At 44.5% G+C, this 23941-nt stretch overlaps 2 protein-coding genes across 2 annotated transcripts in view; one reads left to right on the forward strand and one right to left on the reverse strand.

Moving 5' to 3' along the window:
• prdm6 (PR domain containing 6) overlaps positions 1–11149 on the reverse strand; it is a 57660-nt gene extending 46511 nt beyond the window's left edge. The window contains 5 exon segments of the mRNA XM_029510172.1: positions 3049–3207; positions 3629–3777; positions 9701–9840; positions 9991–10423; positions 11082–11149. Of these exon segments, the coding sequence (XP_029366032.1) occupies positions 3049–3207; positions 3629–3777; positions 9701–9840; positions 9991–10418 (876 nt within the window). The 5' untranslated portion in view covers positions 10419–10423; positions 11082–11149.
• A 4668-nt stretch (positions 11150–15817) lies between these two features.
• ppic (peptidylprolyl isomerase C) lies at positions 15818–20271 on the forward strand. The gene is made up of 6 exons (XM_029510175.1): positions 15818–15942; positions 16707–16820; positions 17004–17097; positions 17363–17430; positions 17627–17743; positions 18523–20271. Exons 1-6 carry the CDS (start codon positions 15841–15843, stop codon positions 18649–18651), a joined length of 624 nt encoding a protein of 207 aa, XP_029366035.1. The 5' UTR covers positions 15818–15840; the 3' UTR covers positions 18652–20271.
• The last annotated feature ends 3670 nt before the right edge of the window (positions 20272–23941 follow it).

The following is a 23941-nucleotide window of genomic DNA, read 5'->3' on the forward strand; positions in this document are numbered from 1 at the left end:
ACTTCAACACAGTCTGACTCCTTTGTTGCTCCTTGACGCTCATTAGATAGACTGCAGGTTTAAGGCTTCCCAGAGTGCAGCTTCTGCTGTGGTTATGACATCACCGTTTCCTCACGCCGTGGAGCCGATGAATACGAGTCCGGAGTTCTCAGGTCTGCTCAGATAAAGCAGAAAACCAGCGACGTGCCGCTCCGGTATCAACGTGGTCTCACGGCCTCCAGCAGCAGGAAAACAAAACACATAATCTGACATAAAACCGTCAACGGTTACGTAAGAAAAGCGATGATGTCAGCGGCGATGGGACCCAGAATACAGACGTTTAAACAACCGTTAAATAGTGACATCAGTCAAGAAAACATTACGGAGCCTCGACTGGACGCTGTGACCACAAAACCAGTGAAAACACAAAGTCAATGGGAAATCTGGGGGGAATACAACAACACAAACACAACCAACACACTGTGATCTGGTTACAGGACCCAGAGAAAGAAAACAGTTATCTGTCCCATGATGCTGGAAGCCAAGATACCAACAGGCGTGTTGGAATTTTCTGAATCCTCATGTGTCTCATCATCATCCCACACTAACAAAATATTGAGCCTCAAACTGTGCGGCTGAAGTTTTCCTTTCTCTGAATCTGGACTGACGGCCCGTCCCGTCTCAGATCTGTCCAAAAGGAAAACTCCCGTTAAAAACTCCCGCAGGACGAGGCCGGACCGGCGACGTCAGGACCGGGGACTCGTGTTTTCACTGCACATTCTTTTCAATCAAGAAGGCCCGGAGGTTCGGACCGGGAGGTCACCGGTTCGAGTCCAGCCAGGGAGTGACTGAGAAGCAGCCTGAACAAGAACTGTCAAACAAAAGTGGGAAGTATTTATTTGGCTTCGACTCGATTACTGAACGAGCCCGAGGTTCTGCTCACTCAGGGAGACTTTCTTTCTTTCTGCAGTATATTTATCTCGTGCCTGAATAATCAGATCACGGTCTGATTATTGAGCCAAGTCACTTTATTCATCCTGTCTGAGCAGCAGGAACATTATTACTCACTTTAAAACAGTTTGATCTTTAGCATTGATTAGGCTGTTGATTCATTTTCTGGGTTTCTCTATTTAACATTTAATAAATGTTTATAACACCATATTTATTCTCATTTCATAATATTACAGCTGCTTACTACATTTTCACACTGTGTCCAAACAGAACTGGAGCTCTTAGAGCTGTCTAACAGCTAAAGGTGGATGTTAAAGCTACGTGGTCTCTGATTCTAAATCAGGTCCAGGTTCTGTATTAATCCAGTGAAACCATCGAGGAACAGCACTTCTGGGACTTTGTGATGTCACAACAAAGCAGTCTGCTCAGCCACGCCCACCTGGACCACCATCCAACGTCTGCTACTCAGAAAAGAGGATTGGCTGCGGTTCCCAGAGAAACTTCTCAATCCTTCAAAATAAAAGGCTTGAGAAGGTCAAATATGGGCCTTTAATTTTTCCGCCTGTGTTTTTGTGTGGACGACACGGTCGGGGGGGTCAGTTGTTCCACCGAGGACTCCAACCGTGAGCTTCGCCTCGGAGGAGATCAATTTGTCGAGCCGTAAAATACTGCAGCGCCAGAAAATCCTCCGCTGTTCCACCCAGACATAACGGCAAGTTTCTTAATTAAAACTGGCCCTTCCTGGACACCATAGACAACATGACACAAGCTCCCTGATTGGCTATAGGACACACATCTCTTCCTGTTTTAGGAGGCGTCAATAAGCAAGTTTAACAACCAGTGAGTTTTAATGGGATCTGTGTGTAAAGCTTCTTCATCAATAGGCCTAATGACCGGTTTAAGCCCGGCAGCCGATAATCTGCCGACGGTTAGAGTCAGGTTAACGGATCAGCACTTCTCCGGAGCCCCGGGGGCTCAACTGCTGGCTCCAGACCACACGCCGGGTCCTGGGTTATCTCTGCAGGGTTCAAACACACCACCTGTCCAGAGATGTTTGAGTCAGGCCGAATGAAATGAAGAAACTCCCCTTTTAACGGAGGTCGAAGTTTAATTCTGTCTGAATAATTATTATATATTTTGGCAGAAATGTCGGTTTAGCTAGAAGGAGGAAAGAAAAGAGAACAAACCCTGAAAATTCAAAAGAGGAAAGAACTGTTTCTGAAATTCTGCCAATGATTATTTCTACCTTCTTATTTGAAATCATTAAATACAGTTTTTTTTACTGAAGCACTTTCAGAAGCAGTCAAAGGAAACACTAATATTAATAATTTTGTATGTTATTAATATTGATAAATAACATCTAAGTCAAATAAAGATAAAAAAAAACAAACAAAGTTTTTAGTCATTCTATTTTAGGATAAAATATTAAAACATAAATAAATGTATGCTATCAAATGTCTCTTTGTATGAAGTCTATTTAGTCATCAATTACACCCCCCCACAAACACACACACCCCTCAGATTAACTGATGATCAACTAAAGTCACTAAGTTCTTCTTCACTGAACAGACATACTGTTAAATTCATTATCTTAATTAACTCATTAATTAACATTAAACTCCTGACTGGACTTGGCTTACGTTGTCTTGTATGTCACCCCCCCCCCCACACACACACACACACACACTATGACCTCTGACCCCTGACCCTCCACCGCACCCCCCCCAGCCAACAGCAGAGAGACTGATGTCCGGTCAACCGACGTCTGCCTGACCTTTACCGGCGCCGCCCCGGGGGACTCATCTATCTCTCTGTCTCCCAGCATCCTCCGCCCCCCCCCACGGGTGCTAATGCAGCTGTTTATAACTGCCACATTGACTTTCTCCTGCCACTGTATGTAAATACAATCTGCTCTGATCAATGGACTGAGAGCTGACATGACGCTGACCACAAACACACAAACACACAACCCCAGGATAAAATCAGCCGACACAACACAAATGTCACACGTCCGTTTCCAACAACGAAGAAGCTGACGAGACCTGATGACACAACAAACGGCACCACGCGGCCCATCGGTGAAGCCCCGCCCCCACAAACAGGCCTCGCCCCACTCACCTCCCACAGGTGCCGCGTGTTCCTGGCGGCTCCAGACTGCAGCTTGTCCAGCAGCAGGGGGATTCCCTGAAACGGGCCGATCCAGGTCCCCTGAGGGATCCGCTGGGCCGCACAGATCCCGTAACCCAGACCAGGAACTGTGCTGGTGCACAAACACACCTGGACACACAAACAGATCACATTAGCTCAGGTAGAAAGTCCAACTCTTAATTATGTTGATTTAATCCTTAAGAACCCGGAAACAGATCAGAGGCAGATGATGAATGAATTAATTCATGTTTTCATCAGAATTATTGTTGATCGTGTTTTTATCTTTGTGAAGAAAAGTGTTACACAAATAAATTTATAGATGATGATTATTACTTTGATATAAATATGAATATTTATCAGTGGCAGCATTTTTTTTCTGATATAATTAAAGTTGTTATTAATATTTCAGGTCAGTGGCAGCTCTGGAGATTTTTGTTCAACATTTATTTATTCCAAATCAGCTGAAACGATCAAAAATATCTGTAAAGAATAAGACACTGTCTGCGGCTCAGAGGAAGACGGTGCGTTCACTGTCCTCCGTGTGTCTCACCTCTCGGGGCAGATCTCGGAGCCAATCAGGGACGTCCGGCAGGGTGACGGGCGCCGCTGAGCTGCTGGTGCCAACGAGCCGCCGCAGAGAGTGAAGAGGTCCGTGCATGGGACACTCGCCGTTCCTGTTGTCTGCACACATGTCACAACCTGGACACAAGGATCAACACAACTTCAACACAACACGTTCACCTTCACTTTAAAACTATCACATGAGCGGTGAGTTTCTGTGAGGATCCTCTTTCCAGGAGACAGTAAATGTAGCATTGATGTTGAATGTGAGACTGTCGAGAGAAAAATAAATATTGAATAAAAACGGATTTGGAAGATTTCTGAAACAGTTTAATTAAAGGTCCAGGCTTTTATTCTGAAGATCTGATCTCCATCTTTGTTTGGCAGTTTTCTGAGTGACCTTGTAATCAAACAGCTGATTTCAGGTAAAACAACAAAAGGTTGGATGGGGGGCCTGGTGGGCGGGGCTTGGGCTGTTGTGACATCACAAAGTCCCAGAAGTCCTGACAGCTGGTTTTAAGGGTCAGCTTCTGAATCCAGACTGGGAGAGTTTCTCTGGACTGAGACCTGTGAGACCAGCTGGAGGTCAGCCTGTAGACCGGACCGACATTGAAGAGCAGCTCGGTTCACCTGAATTTTGGTCTTTTCATCTCTTAGAATCAGAGGTGAGACAGGCAGGTTTTTAGTTCTGGTTTTTGCGGTGGTGTAAAAAGCGAAAACCTGAAAGTGAAGCAAAAGGAGCGAAGGATCAGGAAAACATTCATCTCGGCTGTGTTTTTCCAGGTTAAATGTGGCGAGCAGCGCATTGCTGGGAATTAGCGAGTGTCAACATTTACTCAGAGATGCAGTCTGACAGTAATGGATGTTAATTGACTGTAGCAACATAATGAGAGATGATTATCTGGACAGAAAACTCCCACAGAGCAGCGAGACGGCGAGCAACAGGATGTTCATGTGCTTTTTTTCTGTTTCTTCCCAAATTAAATATCCTCCATCAGAGAGCGACAGCGACTTTTCCTCTGTGATTGATTGAAGTTCATTAAAGGAGATTACGATCATTTATAAACCACTAAACGCAGCTCAGGTTCACGGACCAGTAAATGTGAAGAATGCAGCGGCTGAACGCTGAGAGGTTTTTATTTCAGCTCATCTCAGGGACACGTCCACCGTCCTCATCGTCCTCACAAAACACACAACAACATGACACATTTCACCTTCAACCAGATGCTTCCTACGGAGCCCTCACACACACCAGACGACAGAGGAAACAACAACGTTCAGGCAGTTACACAACTCCAGCTCCTGCTTCACATTTCACTCTCTGATTAAAATCAAATGTTTTATTTTTCTCTTTCATTTAAAATATGATTCATACATTTAGTAAATTAAAAGCAGATCTTTATTTCTGATTTTACTGAACTGTAGAAAAAGGCTCTTAAATTCATTCATCCATCTTGTGACCTTTTAGAGATGCGACAGTTTTGAGGTGTTAAAGTTTTTCACTGATGATGAATTCTCCGTTGTGTTTCGGAGGTTAAACTCTGACGTGACGACAAAAGCTTCCTCCTTCCCGCTGATGAACTGGCTGTGAACTTGTTATGGCGTCCTCTCCTCGCCGCCCATCATTCAAACTCACTATTCTGTTACATCCATCGCCAGTGTTTAGACAGCTCCGCTCTGCCTCTGATCTCCGAGCGCTGGACGCCGTCTCCACTTAAAGATGTCTGCGGCCTTTTCTCTCCACAGACGGAGGATTTCTGTCTGTGTCTTCCCGAAAACCTCCAGAACAAACACTTTTTAAAAGCGCAGATATTAGCCGGGTTCATAAACTCATCAGGAACCTGAACCAGGTTCCGGTTTCTACTGATCTGACTCCGCTCCAGACTCGTCGCCGTGACGATCGGCACACGGCGAGCAGGTCGAGGTTCAGTGACAAACTGCTGGATTCCTCCTCAACCAAACCATCACACTTCATAAAGTCTGTGGACGTTTCCAACACAGCTGTGAGTCCAGATGAGGCCGGACCACACAGCGAGGCCGCTGCTCCGCTCTGGAAACCAACAACCGACAAAAAGCCCTCCGGAGACGGTTTGCCTCCTTTCTCAACTATTTTTCATTTTACGGCACATTTACTGTCCAGTTCGGTCTCAGCGCTCGTCAGAATCGGCTCAGAACGGCTTCTGTCCACCAACCGCTCAGTCTCAGAACCAACGGTGGACCTTTAGCAGCTGGTGGAGAACAAACATGGAGCGAAAAGTCAAACAAACAACTAATGAGTGAAATATTAAACCTACTGGAATAAATAAAGATTTTCCGCACTGGGACAGAGATCACCTCACATGTTTTAACGCCTGAATTAAACATTTTCACACCAAATATGTTAAAGTTTGACTGTAAGATGGAAAGTTAAGAGAAGCCGTTTACCTCGTCGGGCAGATTTAAATACTGAGTGTGATTTAATCTGTTGATTTTACAGCAACATGACACACACAGTTCTTTGGACTGCTGGAGGGAATCTGGTCCCAAAAACTGTTTCTCTCCAGATTCCTGTTTTTGTTTTTAATCAACATAAAACTAAACTGCATCTGAAAAAAAAAAAAAAACTTCTGTGGAGCAGCTCGCGTTTGGACTGAAAACATTGCTGCTGAAAAGGGAAGATGAGATTTACTTCTTACATGTTTAGTTATTTGGACTTAATGCAGGAAGGACAGATGAACGAAGTCCTCACACACAACAGGAAGTGACAGGATTGTGAACGTGTTCAACATCAGACTGAAAACCAGCGTGTGTGTGTGTGTGTGTGTGTGTGTGTGTGTGTGTGTGTTTATTAAAGCCCAGCTGTTAACGCTCAGATTTGATCAAACTTCCTGCAGAAAGATCTCGATTTATTGAATATTAAAATCTGATTATTATTTTTATTTGTTTCTGCATTTTATATTGACCAAAAAAGAACAAACGGGACTAAATATTTTAATGTCATTTATTGTGTGTTATTTATCTGTGTTTTGTTGGGAATACACTGGAGATGGAAAATATCAGCGGCAATATGTCAGAATTAATGATTTGAAGATGAATCGGTGATGAAAAAGTAAATGAAGGTTAAAGCTGCTAACTGTGCTAACGAAGTGACTGAAACACCTTCAAACACAGAAACATCAGACAGTTGTTTTAAACATTTATCTGAAAATGTGTCTGTTCAGAAAGAATCGTTCAGCAGCTTCACCACACAAAGTTATTTAAGAAACAATCATCTGAATTCAGACAAAAAAAAAACCCAAAACAAAAGTTTGACTGCCCAGGTGCATTATGGGACATGCAGGAGTGAGTGATGGATTTTAAAGAATAAAAATCAGCAAACAAATCTGTTTAATCTAAAATGTTCATTTATGAATTTCACTTTTCAAATGAAGATAAAGTATAAACGGACATTAAAGTCCGGCTGGTTGTAAAATAGAATTAGAACTAGTTACAACTTTATTTAATTTTACTTCTGAATTTGTGCTTTTATTTTACACACAATTTTCCAGCAATATTTCACCGGTCAGGAGGTTTTAATCAGATTATGGGAAATAAATATGAGGACGGATTGAATCTAATTCAAACATCTCTGTAAATGATAACAGTTAAAAATCAAAACTCTACATTTTTATTTTAACAATAATTATTATTATCAATAAATCATCTTCATTATTTTTTATCTCTATTATTAATATTGGTGTAATTAATAATCGAGGTCAGACCTGACACAGGAGTGCGTGTGTGTGTGTGTGTGTGTGTGTGTGTGTGTGTGTGTGAGAGAGAGACCGCTTTATCTGCCCCCCCCCCACCCACGGACCCCAGAGACCTCAATCCGGCCGTGTTGGGATGATAAATAGCGGGCCGGTGGCCGGTGGATCGATCCCCCCTCCCCCTCTCTCCCCCCCTCCCTCACCCCATCAACCCCCCCTCCACAAACACAAAACTATATACGCCCATTAATTCCTGCTTGTCCCTCCATCCCTCATCGGCCCTGCCGGCGCGTATCGACGCAGATTACTGCTGATGGTCCGTTTTATCACCGCGGAATACACACAGACACACACAGACACACACAGACACACACAGACACACACACGAAGAGGCAGCGATGATGATGAACTCTGAAGTTGCGCCACAAACGTCACAGCACGGACGGATCACAGGAGCATTATGGGAGACGGGACAGTCAAAGTGTCAGGCCGGACAGGAACACACACACCGAGGGTTCCCCTGACTACACCTCAGATTTATTATTATTATTATTATTATTATTATTATTATTATTGCTGTTGTTATTATTATTAATATTATTATTACTATTATTATTATTGTTGACGATAATAATAATAATAATAATAATAAAAATAATAATAAAAATAATATCTGAATATGTAGAGAAAAAAATCTATTTGTTACAATATATGTTGTTATTTATTTTATTTTTAATATTCATTTTAAGAAACACAAAAGCAAAATTCGGCAGTGTCACAAACACACACACACACACTTCCGGTGGGCCAAAGATTAAATTAAAAGTAAAGTTAAAGGTGAATAAAATATTCAGACAGATTCAACTAGTAAAGTTTTATCGTTTTATTAAAATGACGTGCTTTTTATTTTTATAATTTAATCCTGATTAAACGTCCGGGAGGTTTAAGGAGGAGGAGGAGGAAATAAAACCAAGTTTCCACCTTAAAACGTCAGATACGAGACCTCACTGTGGTCTGCACGTGCGCAGCTGGAAACGGACTGTGTGTGTGTGTGTGTGTGTGTGTGTGAGAGAGAGCTCGGCGGGACGTCCCGACTTTACTGATGACAACGAGATTGTGTGTTTGTTTGTGTGTGTGTGTGTGTGTGTGTGGACAGATACTGACAGCGCCTTCATGCCTTAAAGACGAAGGGAACACACACACACACACACACACACACACACACACACACACCATAGATATGTTATTAAAGAGTTTGATTGTTTTGAATTCACGGGAGTAAAAACGTGATTTCCTGTTTTTTTTTTTCATTAAAACATGAATTTAACTGTTTATGTATATTCTTAAAAATGTTTTTAAACTAAATCAAAACGAACTTGTGTTAGATTCTTTTTTCCTTCTCAGCCTTCAATAAAACGATTTTTTTATCATTTATAAATATAATTTTCAATCTATCCATTTTTTGATTGGAGTTTCAGTCACATTAATAATCACCAATCAAACAAAAAGCAGCAAAAAAACGCCACTTTTATTTTCCTGAAAATCTGAATGAAGTGAACTTTGACCCAGAGCTGCTGTCTGACCTCTGACCTTTGACTGTCCAACACTGCAGCTGTCTGGATGGAACACCAGAGACGAGCCAAATATCTGATTTATTTCACTAATTACTCAATTAAATCAATCTTCATATTTTTAGAATAATAAATGAGGAAAATTATTTTTTAAATCAAAATGATTTACTTCTTTAAAAATGATTTACTTCTTTAATTTCTCACCAGATTTTATTAATTATCATTAATTTCAGAGAAATATTTCACTGCAGGTAAATGCTGACGCTCATTTTGTGGAGCCTTAAAAAAATGTGAACCATAAAAATGATTTAAAAAGAGCAGAAATAATTAGAAAGAAAAACAAGCCGAGGGTGAAACGAGCCTTTAACGACACGTCCAGTCAAATTATTAGAAACATCATTCAGTAATTACACTAAAATAAAAATAAAATGATTTACTGTGAGATCAGTTAACCGTTTAGAGAGGCCGAACGCTCAAAGAAACGTTTCAGAAAAATTCAGCTGCAATAATTAAATTAATGTGCCGTTATTGATTATTAGCAGAATAATCGCACTCAGCAGAGAAACGCACAACTACACAACAGTCAGATTAACAACACAAAAATGAGGAATAAAAAGCCACAAAGTTAAGACACTCAACACAACCTCATCGTCCTCTCACTTCCTGTCACCCGTCCATCATGCAGCTTCAGATAAAGACACACACTCCACCGCTCAGGGCCGTGACAGGTGTGTGTGTGTGTGTGTGTGTGTGCGTACGTACGGTTGTTGAGCTCTCCTGTGTGGTTGCTCAGGGGGATGATCTCCATCCTCTGCTGTCCGTACAGGTAGTAGTCCAGCTCCTCTGAGGTCAGCTTGAATCTGGTCGTTGCTCCTTTCCCTCCATCCTCACCGCCGCCGCCGCTCTTCACGCTGGACGACACCACCCCCACCCCCACCCCCCCACAGCCCTGCTCTTTGGCCTGATGGAGGAGCCCCGCCGCCGGGTTGTGACCCTGCTGGTTCTCGGGGGGAACGACGACCACCAGATCTCCTCCTCCCGGGCCTCCCGGCCCGCCTCCTCCTCCTCCTGGACCTCCGGGCCCGGCACACACCGGAGCCAGCGCCTGGCCAAAGAGAGCGATCTGCTGCGGCACGGGCAGCTGGGAGAGCGCCGCGGGGGCCGGGAGGGAGATGGAGGAGGATGGAGTGAGAGCTGCCGCTGAGGAGGAGGAGGAGGAGGAGGAAGGAGCTGCTGAGGAGGATGTGGAGGAGGAGGCGGAGGAGGAGGAGGTGCAGTGTGTGGAGGCCAGCAGGTGGCTGTGCAGGCGGGACGGGCGCAGGCCGTCCACGGGGATGGAGAGGCGGTCAGGTGGCGGCGGCGGCGGCGGAGCCAGAGGAGCTTTGAGCTGAGCCTGAGGGAAGAGCTGCTGCCAGTGCTGCAGGTAGGACGGGTCCACCTTCAGGAAGGCCGAGCCGCTCGGGTCGCCCGGCTTCAGCATGGCTGCTGGAGGAAGCAGAGGGCGAGGCGTCAACCATCACAAAGTCCAAGACAGGAGCAGAGCAAACACGAAATTCAGAAATTCAGACTCACGTTTCCTTATCTTTCCTCCTCCAGCTGATTTTTCTGCAGTTTCATGAACACACACATTTTCCCAAAGTGTAAACTACAGCACACTGTTGTGTTTTCATCCTAAAATATTACCTGAGCATTTGGCTGAGTCTGGGTCTTTTTGGAGTGAACCACAGTTTGAGCAGAAAGTTGAACAGTTTTCATTCTCATGCTGACAAACCGAATTCATTCAGCTCCAGTTTCTAAAATCTCTCATCAAACTTCAGAAAAAGTCAGAGTCCAGCTCAGATCCGGATCTGTCTGGTGGATTTTTTATCTTTTACGCGCAGATAAAGCGCCAGAAAAGGGAAGAGGGACGAATAAAGAAAGAAAAAGTCGGACTTGGATGAATTTAACCGAAATCGGCCCGAATGGAGCGAAGAGTCCCGGACAGTCCGCCGGCTCAGCGCGCCGGGCGGAGGCAGCGGAGGGCGGCCACAGACGGCCGGAGCTCCCGCTCTCACCGGTGTTTGTGTTGTTTGTGTTGTTTGTTTGTTTGTTTGTTGGTCTGTCTGTCTGTCTGAGTGAAGCTGTCGGAGCTGAGGAGGCTTACTGCTGTCGGGGTTCTGCGGCTCCTGCGCGCTGAGTTCCGGTCGGTCCCTCCTCCGGGCTGCGGTGAACCATCGACGGTCCGCTGCGTCCTGCGAGCCTCCGGAGCCAAAACTACCGGAGAGGCTGCAGCCTCCCTCCTCCCCCCTCCCCTCTCTCTCCTCCCCTCTCTCTCACTCCCTTATCTCCTGTAGTCTCTCTCCCCCTCTCATTATTTCTGAGCCTCTCCTCCTCTCTGGCTTCCTGCCTTCAGATTCGGTTCGGATGATCTTTATTGGCAGTCTTCATCTGAACAGACAGTTCGGGTTCAATCTAGAAGTGACTCAAAGTCACTTTAGTGAAACTGTGACGTCAGTCTGTCACAGTTTCACTCATAAAAAAAACAAATAATCAGATTGAATGATGACATCATCTCCAGGGGACAGACTTCCACTTCCACCTGGACCTCGACTCTACACCTGCAATCTCTCTGCTGGCCGTCAGGGGGCGACTCTTCTGGCTAAAAAAAGTCAGATTGCATTGATGTCTATGGGAAAATGTCCCTCCTTTTCCCGGATTTATGAGCTCAGTGAACAGTTTCTTGCCGTTTGTGGCCTCAGTCTCCCATAATGCATCTGGAAAAGCAGTGAACGGCCAATGATCACTGAACAAACAACACATCCCATCATGCATTGCACTTGCAGTGAAAGCTCTTTTTCGGTTTCCTGGAGCTCGGTGTCGATTGGTCCACAGAGACGAGATGGAGTTCGGCAGAATCCACTCGTCAGGTAGGCGGTGCTACATCAAGGGAGCACATCCTGCAGGACCAGGAGGTGGAGCAGTCCTCGGGGGCCGACTGAGGTGTGAGGACGTTTGTGAAGGATCCACCAGCTGGTTCCTTCGTTTCCCAGGAAACAGGAGCCGCGCAGGAAGGAGCGGTCTGACAGATATGGCAGCTGAGCTAGGCCGCAATTAGAAGCTACATGTGAGGCTAATGCTAATCAGTTAGCTCTGTGAACAGTCAGGACAGAACTGCTTCTCTCAGCTAGTTTATGAGCCACCAAGAAAATGACTGGGTGAACTCTGACCTTTGACCCCCACCATCTCCTCAGCGATGTGATTGGGTTGTTAGATGTCGCCACATCATGAAAACATGGATTCTTATTGTTGGACCAGACACGTAAACGACAACAACAACCACCAGGTGACTGCAGGTCAGCACGTCAGTGACCGAGCTCCTTCAGTACGGGTCAAAAACTGGGCGGGAACACAACTCACTGAACCGGGTCGACAACAACCACACAAATATTCTGTGTGTAAAAGCAAAAATCAAATATAAATAATAATTCAAATGGTCGTCCTGCTTTAAATTCAGAACCAACTTCTCATGTCTTAATTCAACGTGTGTGTGTGTGTAGATAAGACACGTTACAGCCGTGCTCATTGTATTTCTGGATCTGAATCGTTATCCACAACCCCAAAGTTTCCCACTCCTGTGCTTTTTACACACACACACACACACACACACACACACATGCCGACACACACACGCAGACATGCCAACACACACACATACACACACGCAAACACACACGCACACACACAAGCACACACACGCACACACACACATACACACATGCCCACACACACACATACACAAACACACACACACGTGAAATATACGATATGTGTGCGTACATCAGTCATTGTAAGCTGCTGCGGATAAGAAGATCAGCTAAAAGCCTGAAAACATAAGTGTGTGTGTGTGTGTGTGTGTGTGTGTGTTGTTATGACTGGCGTCGCCCTGACAGGCCCCATTTGTCATCCTCGGGACCTCTGGTGGATTGATAACGAACAAAAACACAAACATAAGCGTCTGAAAATGAACTCTTGTCGACTTAAAGCGACTTTTTCAGCGTCGAGGAATGTGGAGCAACAACAAGCCGTCTGATTGGCTGAGGGGCAACCTCAGGGCCGACAGTAGCCAGGAGGGAATCACAGGGGTTGTTAGTTTGAATCCCTCCAGTAGAGAATTAAAGCTTCAACTGAAAGTTCGAATCCAGATGACAAATTAATGGCTGCAGACAGAAGGAGACGTTGAGCTCCGTTTTTAGTGTCAGGAATTCTGGGAAAACTGCAGAATCAGCTGATCTGTCCAATCTGAAACTGACTTCAGATCTGGATCAGTCTGACTCTCTGACTCCTTCTGTGTGTTTATCCGTCCATTCTCATCCTCCATCTTTGATACTGACCTCTGGAGTCACGTCTCTACGTCGGACGCTCCTATTGGCTCTGATGGGTGATGTCACAGCCAATCAGTTTTTGGTTTTTAGCTCTTTCCACACAAGTTAGATTAAAGGCACTTGTTAACAAATCAAAGAAATCTAATTTATCTTGAAACTTACCAAATTAAATTTTAAATTGTAACTCTGCCATCTTTTACATTTGCACACTTTTGAATGTGTAATCTTTGTTACATCATTTGAGCTACTCATTAAATTTTTCGCCCCTAAACTGATGAAAAGAAATCATTTATGCACTTGTTCCCAATAGATACAAAAACCCTAAATAATGCATAAACTATTATTTTTCCACTTCATTATCGTCATTAATCTGAAGCTGCAGCTCTTTTCCTCGTTGTGGCTGCAGAGAAGAAATAAAAAAATAGAAAACAGAAAAGGAGAGCAGGAGGAGAATTAGGTGTTTTCATCCATTGATTAATGGCTTTCTAAAGCAAAGCACATCGGAGGAGCCGCCCGATCAATAAATTAACTGCCCAAATTCATCATTTTCTACAACAAAAGCTAATTATTTAGACGGCTGCAGGAAAAGAAAAAACACAATATTAACAAGAGTTCATTTAGCAAAGCGGTGAATTCCTGCATGTGAGAACAGAGTGGAGCTGCTGCTGAAGGCGTCATGTGCTCACCGACAACATCGTTCACCTGAAACCTGAACGCTCATCGAGACTCCACTTTAAGTCCTGATTCCGCTTTTACAGGATAAAATACTACAATATCAGATATCAGCACCGCAAGAGTCCAGATGGGACACCAGATAAAAACATTTACAAAACAAATTGGACTTTCTGACCAAAGTGTTAATCTGAAACCTCATCAGTTTGTTAGTTTTTGTTAATTTGTTTCAAAGCCCCTACTTTGTTGTTATTTGTTTTTTTTTTGTTTGTTTGTTTGTTTAAACCAGATTGGATGGTTCAGTCTGTCAGTCACACAGTAGCCACGCCCCCCAGCCCCTCCCTCTAAAGGAGCATCATTTAAAAATGAGCATCACGTTGTATTTCAGACTGAGACCAAAAACTCATCAGGGAGGAGGAGGGACATTTTCCCATAGATTTCAGTACACTCGGTGGAGTCGCTGTTTCCACTCTTATTGGTTTAAATCCATGAGGGTTAGTTAGCACACAACTGATGGCAATTCAATTAACACACACACACACACACACACACACCCCCCCCCCCCCCCCACACACACACACACACCCACCCACCCACACACACACACCCACCCACCCACCCACACACCCACCCACACACACCCACACACACCCACACACACACACACACACACACACACACACACACACACACACACACCCCCACCCACACACACACACACCCACCCACACACCCACCCACCCACCCACACACCCACCCACACACACCCACACACACCCACACACACACACACACACACACACACACACACACACACCCACCCACCCACCCACACACACACACACACACACACACACACCCACCCACCCACACACACCCACACACACCCACACACACACACACACACACACACACACACACACACACACACCACACACACACACACACACACACACACACACCCCCCCCCACACCCACCCCCCCCTCTCCTGTAACCTTGGTGTATATATAACTGTGCAGGTTTAAAGCGGTGCCACTTTCATTTACATAGCAGCATGTTGTTAAGGTTCTGCTTTGACATTCAATTAAAACGTTTACATTTCTGCTTAATTAATTCAGCAGATGGAGGAAAGAAAAGACGAATGGACGGGCCGTCTGACAGGAGGCCGATAAGTGAGTGTGTGTGCGTGTTAAGGTCACGGCAGGCTGACTGTTATAATTCATCTCTGCAGACACGTTCTCTTCGGGGACCTGTATTCTGCGGGTTCGCTGCAGTAAAGTGTCCAAAGTGCCGTAAAAGCTTCCTGTCAGCTGCTGATCTATCTCTGATCTTGTAGTTGATGATGGGACGAGCCCGCAGTGGTTATAGTGATGGGAAAATTGAAGGGATTAAAGTGTGACCCTGCCGCGGCTCGCTGATGACCTCGCGTTTGTTTTTGTTGTTGTTTATTTGAAGTGTGATGACATCAGTTTACCCTTCGTTTCTCGCCTCAGGTGAGACTTCCTCTTCCTCAGGTGTGACACAAACAGCTCACCTTTATTTGTCCGAAGGAGCTTTACTCTCCCGACCCCTCACATTTATCCCCCGGCCCTCTGAGGGCCCCGAGCCGACCGTTGGGAAACACTGACATCACATCTTTTCACTGACTCCTTTCAGTTTTTGTGTTGTGTTGTTGAACTTCACTCTTCTCCCCATCTCTCCTTCTCTCCTTCCCTCTGCTCTTCTTCTTGTGTCCTTGCCTCCTCCTCTCCTCTCCTCAGTGGGCGGAGCTTAGATCCAGACCCGGCCTATAGGGGGAGTGCTGTGATGATGTGTCCGGAATCGGAGCGCTGTTTTCCGGCATCCTTCCAGCTGTGATCCGGTCGGACATGGAGCTCCGGTCGGTCCTGCCCGCTCTGCTCGTCCTGTCCGCCTGTGTGCCGTCGGAGTCCGGTTCGGCCTCCCGGTCCGGACCGAGAGTCACCGAGAAGGTGAGTGCAGATCCCGCTGCGTCCTCGGCTCCTCTCCTCTCCTCTCCTCCTCTCCTTTCCTTGTCTCCTAACTCTCTTGGCATCGTCCTCTTGTGGCCTTTCTGATAACGAGCACCTCACAGCGCATGCGCGCACAGCGGCTGTTGGGGGGGCATTAACCCAGATCCTTCTAGAATACACACAGCAGTAGGTGGGATGACCCCCCCATGAAGACACTGAACCTGCATGTGAGGCGTGTGCACCTTATTTCTGTTTATATTTCTCTGAAACTGGTGGTGCTCTAATTTTGTACTGATGTATAATGACATTAAAGGCATTCTGTTCTATTGTGTTCTATTCTGTTCTGTTCTATTCTATTCTGTTCTGTTCTATTCTATTCTATTCTGTTCTATTCTGTTCTGTTCTATTCTGTTCTGCTCTGTTCTGCTCTGTTCTATTCTGTTCTATTCTGTTCTATTCTGCTCTGTTCTATTCTATTCTATTCTGCTCTGTTCTATTCTATTCTATTCTATTCTGTTCTATTCTATTCTATTCTATTCTATTCTATTCTATTCTGTTCTATTCTGTTCTATTCTATTCTATTCTATTCTGTTCTATTCTATTCTATTCTATTCTGTTCTATTCTATTCTATTCTATTCTGTTCTGTTCTGCTCTGCTCTGTTCTGTTCTATTCTATTCTATTCTATTCTATTCTGTTCTTTTCTGTTCTATTCTATTCTGTTGACTGACTGACTTCACCTGCTGTGTGTGTGTGTGTGTCCAGGTGTTCTTTGACATCACAGTGGCGGGACACGAGGTGGGACGGATCGTCATCGGGCTGTTTGGAGAGGTCGTTCCTCTAACTGTCAATAACTTTGTCGCCCTGGCAACCGGCGAGGTACCACTTTAGTGAACACACACAAATAAATTCTAAACAACGATCAGATCTTCTGCTGGTTCACTCATCACAAAGAAAAACCTCCCAAAACTAAAAGTTTGAAAAAAGGGGGACGGACCGTTCGGTCCACTGTGTTGTGTCTGACTGGACAGTTGTGTTGTGTTGCGTTGTGTGTGTTGTCAGAAAGGTTACGGCTACAAAGGCACCAAGTTCCACAGAGTCATCAAAGACTTCATGATCCAGGGGGGGGACTTCACCGCCGGAGACGGGACCGGAGGTGAGAACATTTATCACAGACCCACACCAAGTGTCAAACTGCTGCAGAGAGAGGAGTAACACCCAAAATCTGTTTCCTGTGGATTCCAAAATAAAACAGGAAGTCAGAGCAGAAATGCTCAATGGCTGCCTGTGTTAAAGGTCTGGGAGCTGAATGTAAGACAGTTTGTTGGTTTATTCATCGCACAGTGAAACCACCTTTGGACATTAGTGTCACATGATCAAGGACACACAACCAGGAAGTGTTTTTTGTGTGACTCTTTTAGGACACAGCATCTACGGGACGACTTTCACAGACGAGAACTTCAAACTGAAGCATTTAGGAGCCGGTTGGGTGAGTAAAGCTAAGATTGCATTTTATCTGATAACCATGAGGGGACACACTGCATTGAAGTCTATGGGAAAGGTCTTCTTTAACAACTTGACATTAATTTTTTTATGTCATAAACAGTGACACTTTTTCAAAAGGCCTATTTTGATCTGTTGAAGTTGTGTCATGATGTGTGAATTTGTGTGTGTGTTTTTACCAGGTGAGTATGGCCAACGCCGGTCCGGACACCAACGGGTCACAGTTCTTCATCCTGGGCACCAAAGCGCCGTGGCTGGACGGGAAACACGTGGTCTTTGGAAAAGTCCTGGACGGGATGGTGAGTCCGGCTCTCCATGAAGCTGCTAAACATCGACTATGAAGTTTCTGTCCAAATAGATATTGATGCTGCAGGAGTTTGGTCCAGTCCGGTCTGATCCAATCCAGTTTAATGTGGTTCAGGAGAACCAAGTCACTCAGCTGATTGTGAATCCAACAAAACTCCCAGCTGACCCAAACATGAGGCCTTCCTGCTCCTTCTGCCACCTGTGAGCTGACTTCCTGTCGATTCAGTGGCTCCGCCCACTCAGGAATTAGACCAGAGGAGGTCCCGCCCCCTTTTAAAGGGAAACACAACTCAGATGTTTTCTCCAGAGAAACTAAACCAAACAACAATTCAATTAAATGACAAATTAAAAACAAAAAGGAAAAATTTACCCACACAGAATTTTCCTCATGTTCTATCAGATATATGATATAGTTTCACATACACACACACACGCACACACACACACACACACACACACACACACACACACCCACACACGCACACACACGCACACACACACACACACACACACACACACATCATGGACATGGTGTTTTGAGTTCAGGCTTTACTCGGCTGTTAGTACAAGTTGCATTTGACTTGCAGATTGTTTAGTGTCCAACAAAGTCACACAAACCGCAGATCAGATGCTATTTTTGTATGTTTTCTAAATATCAAACTATATTTTAGCCTACAAACAGAAACAGAATAAAGTGCCTCAGGTCCAGATCAGTAACAGAGACCAGAACCAGAGTCGTCTCTGACCTGTCTGTGTCCATCTCGTCCTCCAGGCCGTCGTGCACACCATCGAGCTTCAGGACACCAACGACAGGAACCTGCCGTACACCGAGTGTGTGATCGTCAACAGCGGCAGGATCCCCGTCAAAGAGCCCTTCGTCGTGGAGGTGGAGGGCTGGTGAACAGGTGCAGCATGTGGCCAATCAGAGGTCACTGGCTGTTCGCTGAATTCACCTTGTTGCATATCAACCTGCTGATGTTAGCATGCTAGCAGAGAGGGTTGGGTATTGTATTTCAGTTTTGATCAAATTCACATTTTAAAGAAGCTGTTTGTAGGTTTTTCTGCTGATTTGCAGCTAAAATGATCATCAACAGATATTTAACCATCGCTCTAAAGGAAGTTCAGCATCAAACTTCACTCCTCGACTCACCAAGAGCTGTTTCCAGATGCTGACTTCTGTTTTACTGAGTCGGTTCGATGCTGAGCCCCAGAGCGGCTCAGAGGACTCAACACAACGTTAGTGATGCAACAAAAGAAAAATGTAGATTTTGCTTCTTGAAAGAAAATGTTTTCCTCATTTCTGTTCAGAAATGTTATACACTAAACCTCAATTAGCATGTTAACATCCAGCAGCTTTAGAAAATGACTTCTGACTGAGTTCTCCTGTATACAGAGATAATATAAAAACATTTTAAGTGATTAACACAACACATCAGCGACAGTAGCTGTCTAACAAACATCTGCGGTACAGACTATTTGTTAAAACTGTTAAGTTTGAAGTGTTTAGAAGAGAAATCTGAATGTTTTCTCTGATGAAGACCTCTCATCTCCTAAATGGCTGCACTTAGCTTCAGTGTTACTGTAAGTTGTCATCTTCTTTTTATCAAATGTTTCTTTCTTCATCAGTTTTGTTGATGTTTTCAGTTTTTCAGACCTTTGTGGACATATGAGGTTTTCAGCTGATGGTGCTTTGGCAATTCTTTGTGTTCACCACTTACCAGTTTCACTGTGTTAGCATGTTAGCATCTTTGGAGCATTAGCGGATGGTGCCAGTTAGCATCATCTCTAAAACTAAATACCGAACACGGTCCTTAAATCTGCCGTCAGTCTGCGACAGGAAACGGACTGAAGCGTCTGTTTGATGAACATTTAACACAAGTTTGGTGCTGAGAAATCAAACATGACAGATATCATGAAAACCTGCACTTTCAGAACAAACATGTAGCTCCTCATCAATCTCTTGTTGCCAAATCATTTCTCATTTGCCAAATTTTTTTCCACTTTCTATGCATCTAATCAACATTTGAATGGATTAGTGTCTATACCTGTTTACGAACATATGCAAACAACAACAACAACAAAAAAACACTAACAAACTAAAGAACCTCTGCAGCAAGTGTCAAATATCATGACTGCACTTTTTCCTCCCAGTTTTCCTTTTTCATGTTGTGGTTAAATGAATTAAAAGTATTTTTTCTTCCTGTTGTGTTCTGAATTGTACCAAAAAATTGTTTTCAAAAACAACAATTTTCACAAATTTCACAGGATGAAAAAGAGGTCGAACACTGTTTCTGTTCCTGTGGGGGTGAATTGAACTGTTGTTGTAGCGGGTCAGTGAACGCATCCTGACTGTTAACATCCTGGTTGTTTGGTTTTGGCTGATCTTCCTCGAGCCACTGAAGCTAACGTGGCCTTTAAAACGTCTTTCACAAACATATCACACATTGTGTTTTCTTCCTTTACAACCACGCAGAATAACTAAATGTGCCAAAAGGTGAATTTTTTACAATAAACCGTTGAAAACAAACAAAAGTTCGGTGTGATGTGTTCAGGTGATCCTCGTCACAAACCGTTTCACCATCATCAGTACTGATGTCAGTCACATTTCTAAAGTCTTTCCAATTTTGTCCGCCTGGTTTTCACCACAATTTCGTCCTGAATGATACACAGACTGCTTTGTTTCCAAGTTGAACCAGTTGTGAGTCTGCAGGCTGCCCATTTGTGTGTCTGTGTGAGGAGTGTTGGCGTTAAACGGTGTAATTATCGTCGGTAAAAGGTGAAGCTGCAGAAGAAGGCCGAGCGCTGACAGCTGATCTCTCAGCGCTGACACAAAACTGCTGCTAATGAGAACTACAGCGGGTGATTTGTTTTCCCCTGTTCTACAACACACACACACACACACACACACACAGATACAAACAGATAAACAGATACACACCTTTACGCACACACACAGGGGAGGAAAACATCTCTGAACACAAAGGTCAGAGCAGAGCAGAAATCTCCAGAGGACGACAGGAAGTCGACAGTAAACAGTGAAATATATCACAGCCGTCCGCTCGACATACCGCCTCCTCCCAAAAAAGTCACATCTCCTCAAATTAACTAAATAATCCGGATTCCCAACGTCATCTTATTCCAGGAGACCAGGTCTCTCACGGCCCCCACATCCTGAAAAGTTTTAAATTCTCTAAATTTCCATCCTTTTCAGATTCTTTGATGAAGCTCACTTAGTCTGAGATGGACGGAGGAACGAAGGAGGAGCTGTCTGGACAGGTCAGGGGCTTTTAATGTGAAAATTCACGATGGTCAAAGCTCCAAATAATAATATTTAAATGCAACACTTTTGAAAGAATGAATATTTTTGACATGTGTCTGTCTTTCCTGGAGTTTCAGGTTTGGTTTTGTGTGTTTCTGATCTTCCTGTTTTTGATATAATCGTGTATTGAAGCAGAATAAATGAGTTAAAATGTGGGTTTTCTTTTCGAGGTTACTGAAGATGTGATGACAAAGCTTGAACACAAACCCAAATCGTGTCTTCATTAAAAGCAGAATGAGAAAAACTGCAGACTTGACTTCGTCAGCCAGCAGCTGAACTCTGAGACTTCATCTCCTGATGTTCTGCTCTGAAACGTCTCAGCTGAGTCTTTATTTTCTGCCTGCTGTTGTTTCATTTTTCTGCAGGACCTCCAGGTGAGATGGACGGACGGATGGACAAACTTGAACCCCTCCGACGCCCCCCCCCCCCGCCTCGGCACGCAGCAGAGAAACCCCCCTCTGTTTGTCAGCCAATATAACAAGACTGTCTGAAGCCGACGGAGCAGCAGAGAGCAGAAACCTGAAGAGATAGAGAGACTACGGGAGAAAGAGACAGAGAGGAGAGAGAGAGAAAGTGGTGGAAGGTTTTTAAATGGTCCGGTGGGCTGCGTGTCGAGAAGGATGAGGAGGAGGAGGAAGAGGCAGGCCGGGGGGGTGGGGGGGTCTCCCACAGCGACTGCTAGTTGTTATATTGGGGATCTGTTAGTGGATCAATGTAAGAAGAAAGAAAGAGAGAGGGAGGGAGGGAGAGTCAGAGTGGAAGGATGACAGGCCTCATTACCACCAAACCTCGGACAGTGATGCCTGTGTGTGTGTGTGTGTGTGTGTGTGTGTGTGTGTGTGTGTGTGTGTAGTGTGCACATTCCCAGCTCAGTAAAAGCCTATTTACATGCATGGATGTGTGTAGGTGTGTGTGTGAAATTGCCAGATTGTCTATCCTTTTTCTGCCTGTATAACTGTGTGTGTGTGTGTGTGTGTGTGTGTGTGCTCGCTCCCTGCGGGCCGCTGTAAGAGAAGCAGAGGATGATGGGACAGAGTTGTTTAAAGGTCAGCACCAAACACATCATCAGACAGAGAGCTGAGAATGATCAGCTAACCAACACACAACTGCAAACAAAACTGACCCACAACACAACCTACACACAACTCTGATTGGATCACGGCAGCATCACGCTGTGACCTCACAGCCGTTTGGTGGCTAACATCATGCTAATCTCATGCTTGGCTAGCAGCTCCTTCTGTCTTAAGTTATGCTAACGGCTCAGTGAGGCTTCCCAGTGGGGGAGGGCTAATGCTAATATCAACATGATAACATGCTAACAAGCTAAAGTTAGCAGTGAGGTTGTTTAACATGTTCACCATCTTAGTTTATTTGTTAGCAATGCTAAGATTTGCTGATTTGAACTCCAGGGACCTGGATTGGTGGTCGAAGGAGTCCAGGAAAGGTGGAGACCAAAGTCCTGGTGCATCCTGGGAGCTCTTTACTGAGGCGCAGAGGAAGACCTGCTGGAAGAGGACTGAGCCAGACCTGATTCTCCTGGTGGTCTGGATTCAGCTCTGAAGGACAACAAATCCAGTTAAAGATCGCTCACAGAGGACAGAATCTGCCACCAGCAGCCTCCTCTTCCTCTTCCTCCCCCTCGTCCTTCTCTTCCTGACTCTAATTAGAAGGAGGAATAATCATTTTGACAGCGCTGACAGATCGGGGCAGAAGAGTGGGAACATGAATAGTCACATGTGTCAAAGGCAAAGTGAGGAGGTGTGTGTGTGTGTGTGTGTGTGTGTGTCGGGGGATCAGATATCAGTGTGTCTTATTGTGGCTTTGATATTATGACAACGACACTCAGTCAATTCAAATGCAGGAAATCCAGGAATTAGTCTGCTGACATTTTTGCACATATTGACAAGTAACAGATGAACACTGCGCTCTTATTGTGAAGACAGAAGCTGCTCACGTCTGATTGGCCGCAAACGTGATGTTATGATGCCAGCCCAGTGTATTTAGCCTAGCTTAGCATAAAAAGCATTAAGATTAATGACTCATCGACCCGTCTGGACTGAATACTGTCAGATTTGCACAAAAGTTCCTGCAGCACCAAGTTTATCTCGATATTTCGGAATCATGGTCTACATTTTGTTCCTCACGTTGAGTCGGGCGAAGAGAAGTAAAAAATGAATGATTGGTTGAGAATCTTTTTCACCAAAAGGTTGAGTTGATGTCAAAGAAAATGTGGAAATGTGTAAAACGAAACATGGCGGAGATGAGCGCCAAAGACTCAGTGCTGCCTTCAGTGGTCAGAAGATGAATTACATCAGCAGTCACAAAAACGCTTTATAACTTTTTAGGTGAAGTTGATCTGAATTATTTTTAATTGCATTGAAAAAGATTCACTTAGAATAGTTTTTTTTATATATTTGTGCAGAGCAGAGTGTCAGTTTTATCCCTAATTACAGTTTACTGGGTTAATTACAGTAAAAGTTATCTTCTCTGGTTTAATTCTGTATTTATTTGCCAGCCTTTGGTCCCATTTATATTCAGTCCTGCACTAAAAGCTTATTTTCCCCGCTCTCACCTTGAGCCTGAACGCCTCTCTCTGTATGTGTTTCATCATTAACACCTAATTGTGCAGTAATCTGTTTGTGTTCTGCATTAAAGGCCTCATTTCTCTTCCACATATTAAAGCCATTTTCTGCCTCTCTGTCTTTCTGTCTTAATCTGCATTCCACCATTAACAGCTAATTCCCCCCCCATCTATATGCATTGCTGAGCTGAAGTCTAATTTTTCGACTTTCTCTGGCCTCCTCTCAGCTCCGTCAGCTGAAGGGGCGGGGGGGAAATCGTTAGCGCTCCTTCTCTTTAAATTGGGAAGGTG

The sequence above is a fragment of the Echeneis naucrates genome, chromosome 9 (assembly GCF_900963305.1).
Source record: "Echeneis naucrates chromosome 9, fEcheNa1.1, whole genome shotgun sequence".
NCBI classification, from domain to species: Eukaryota; Metazoa; Chordata; class Actinopteri; order Carangiformes; family Echeneidae; genus Echeneis; species Echeneis naucrates.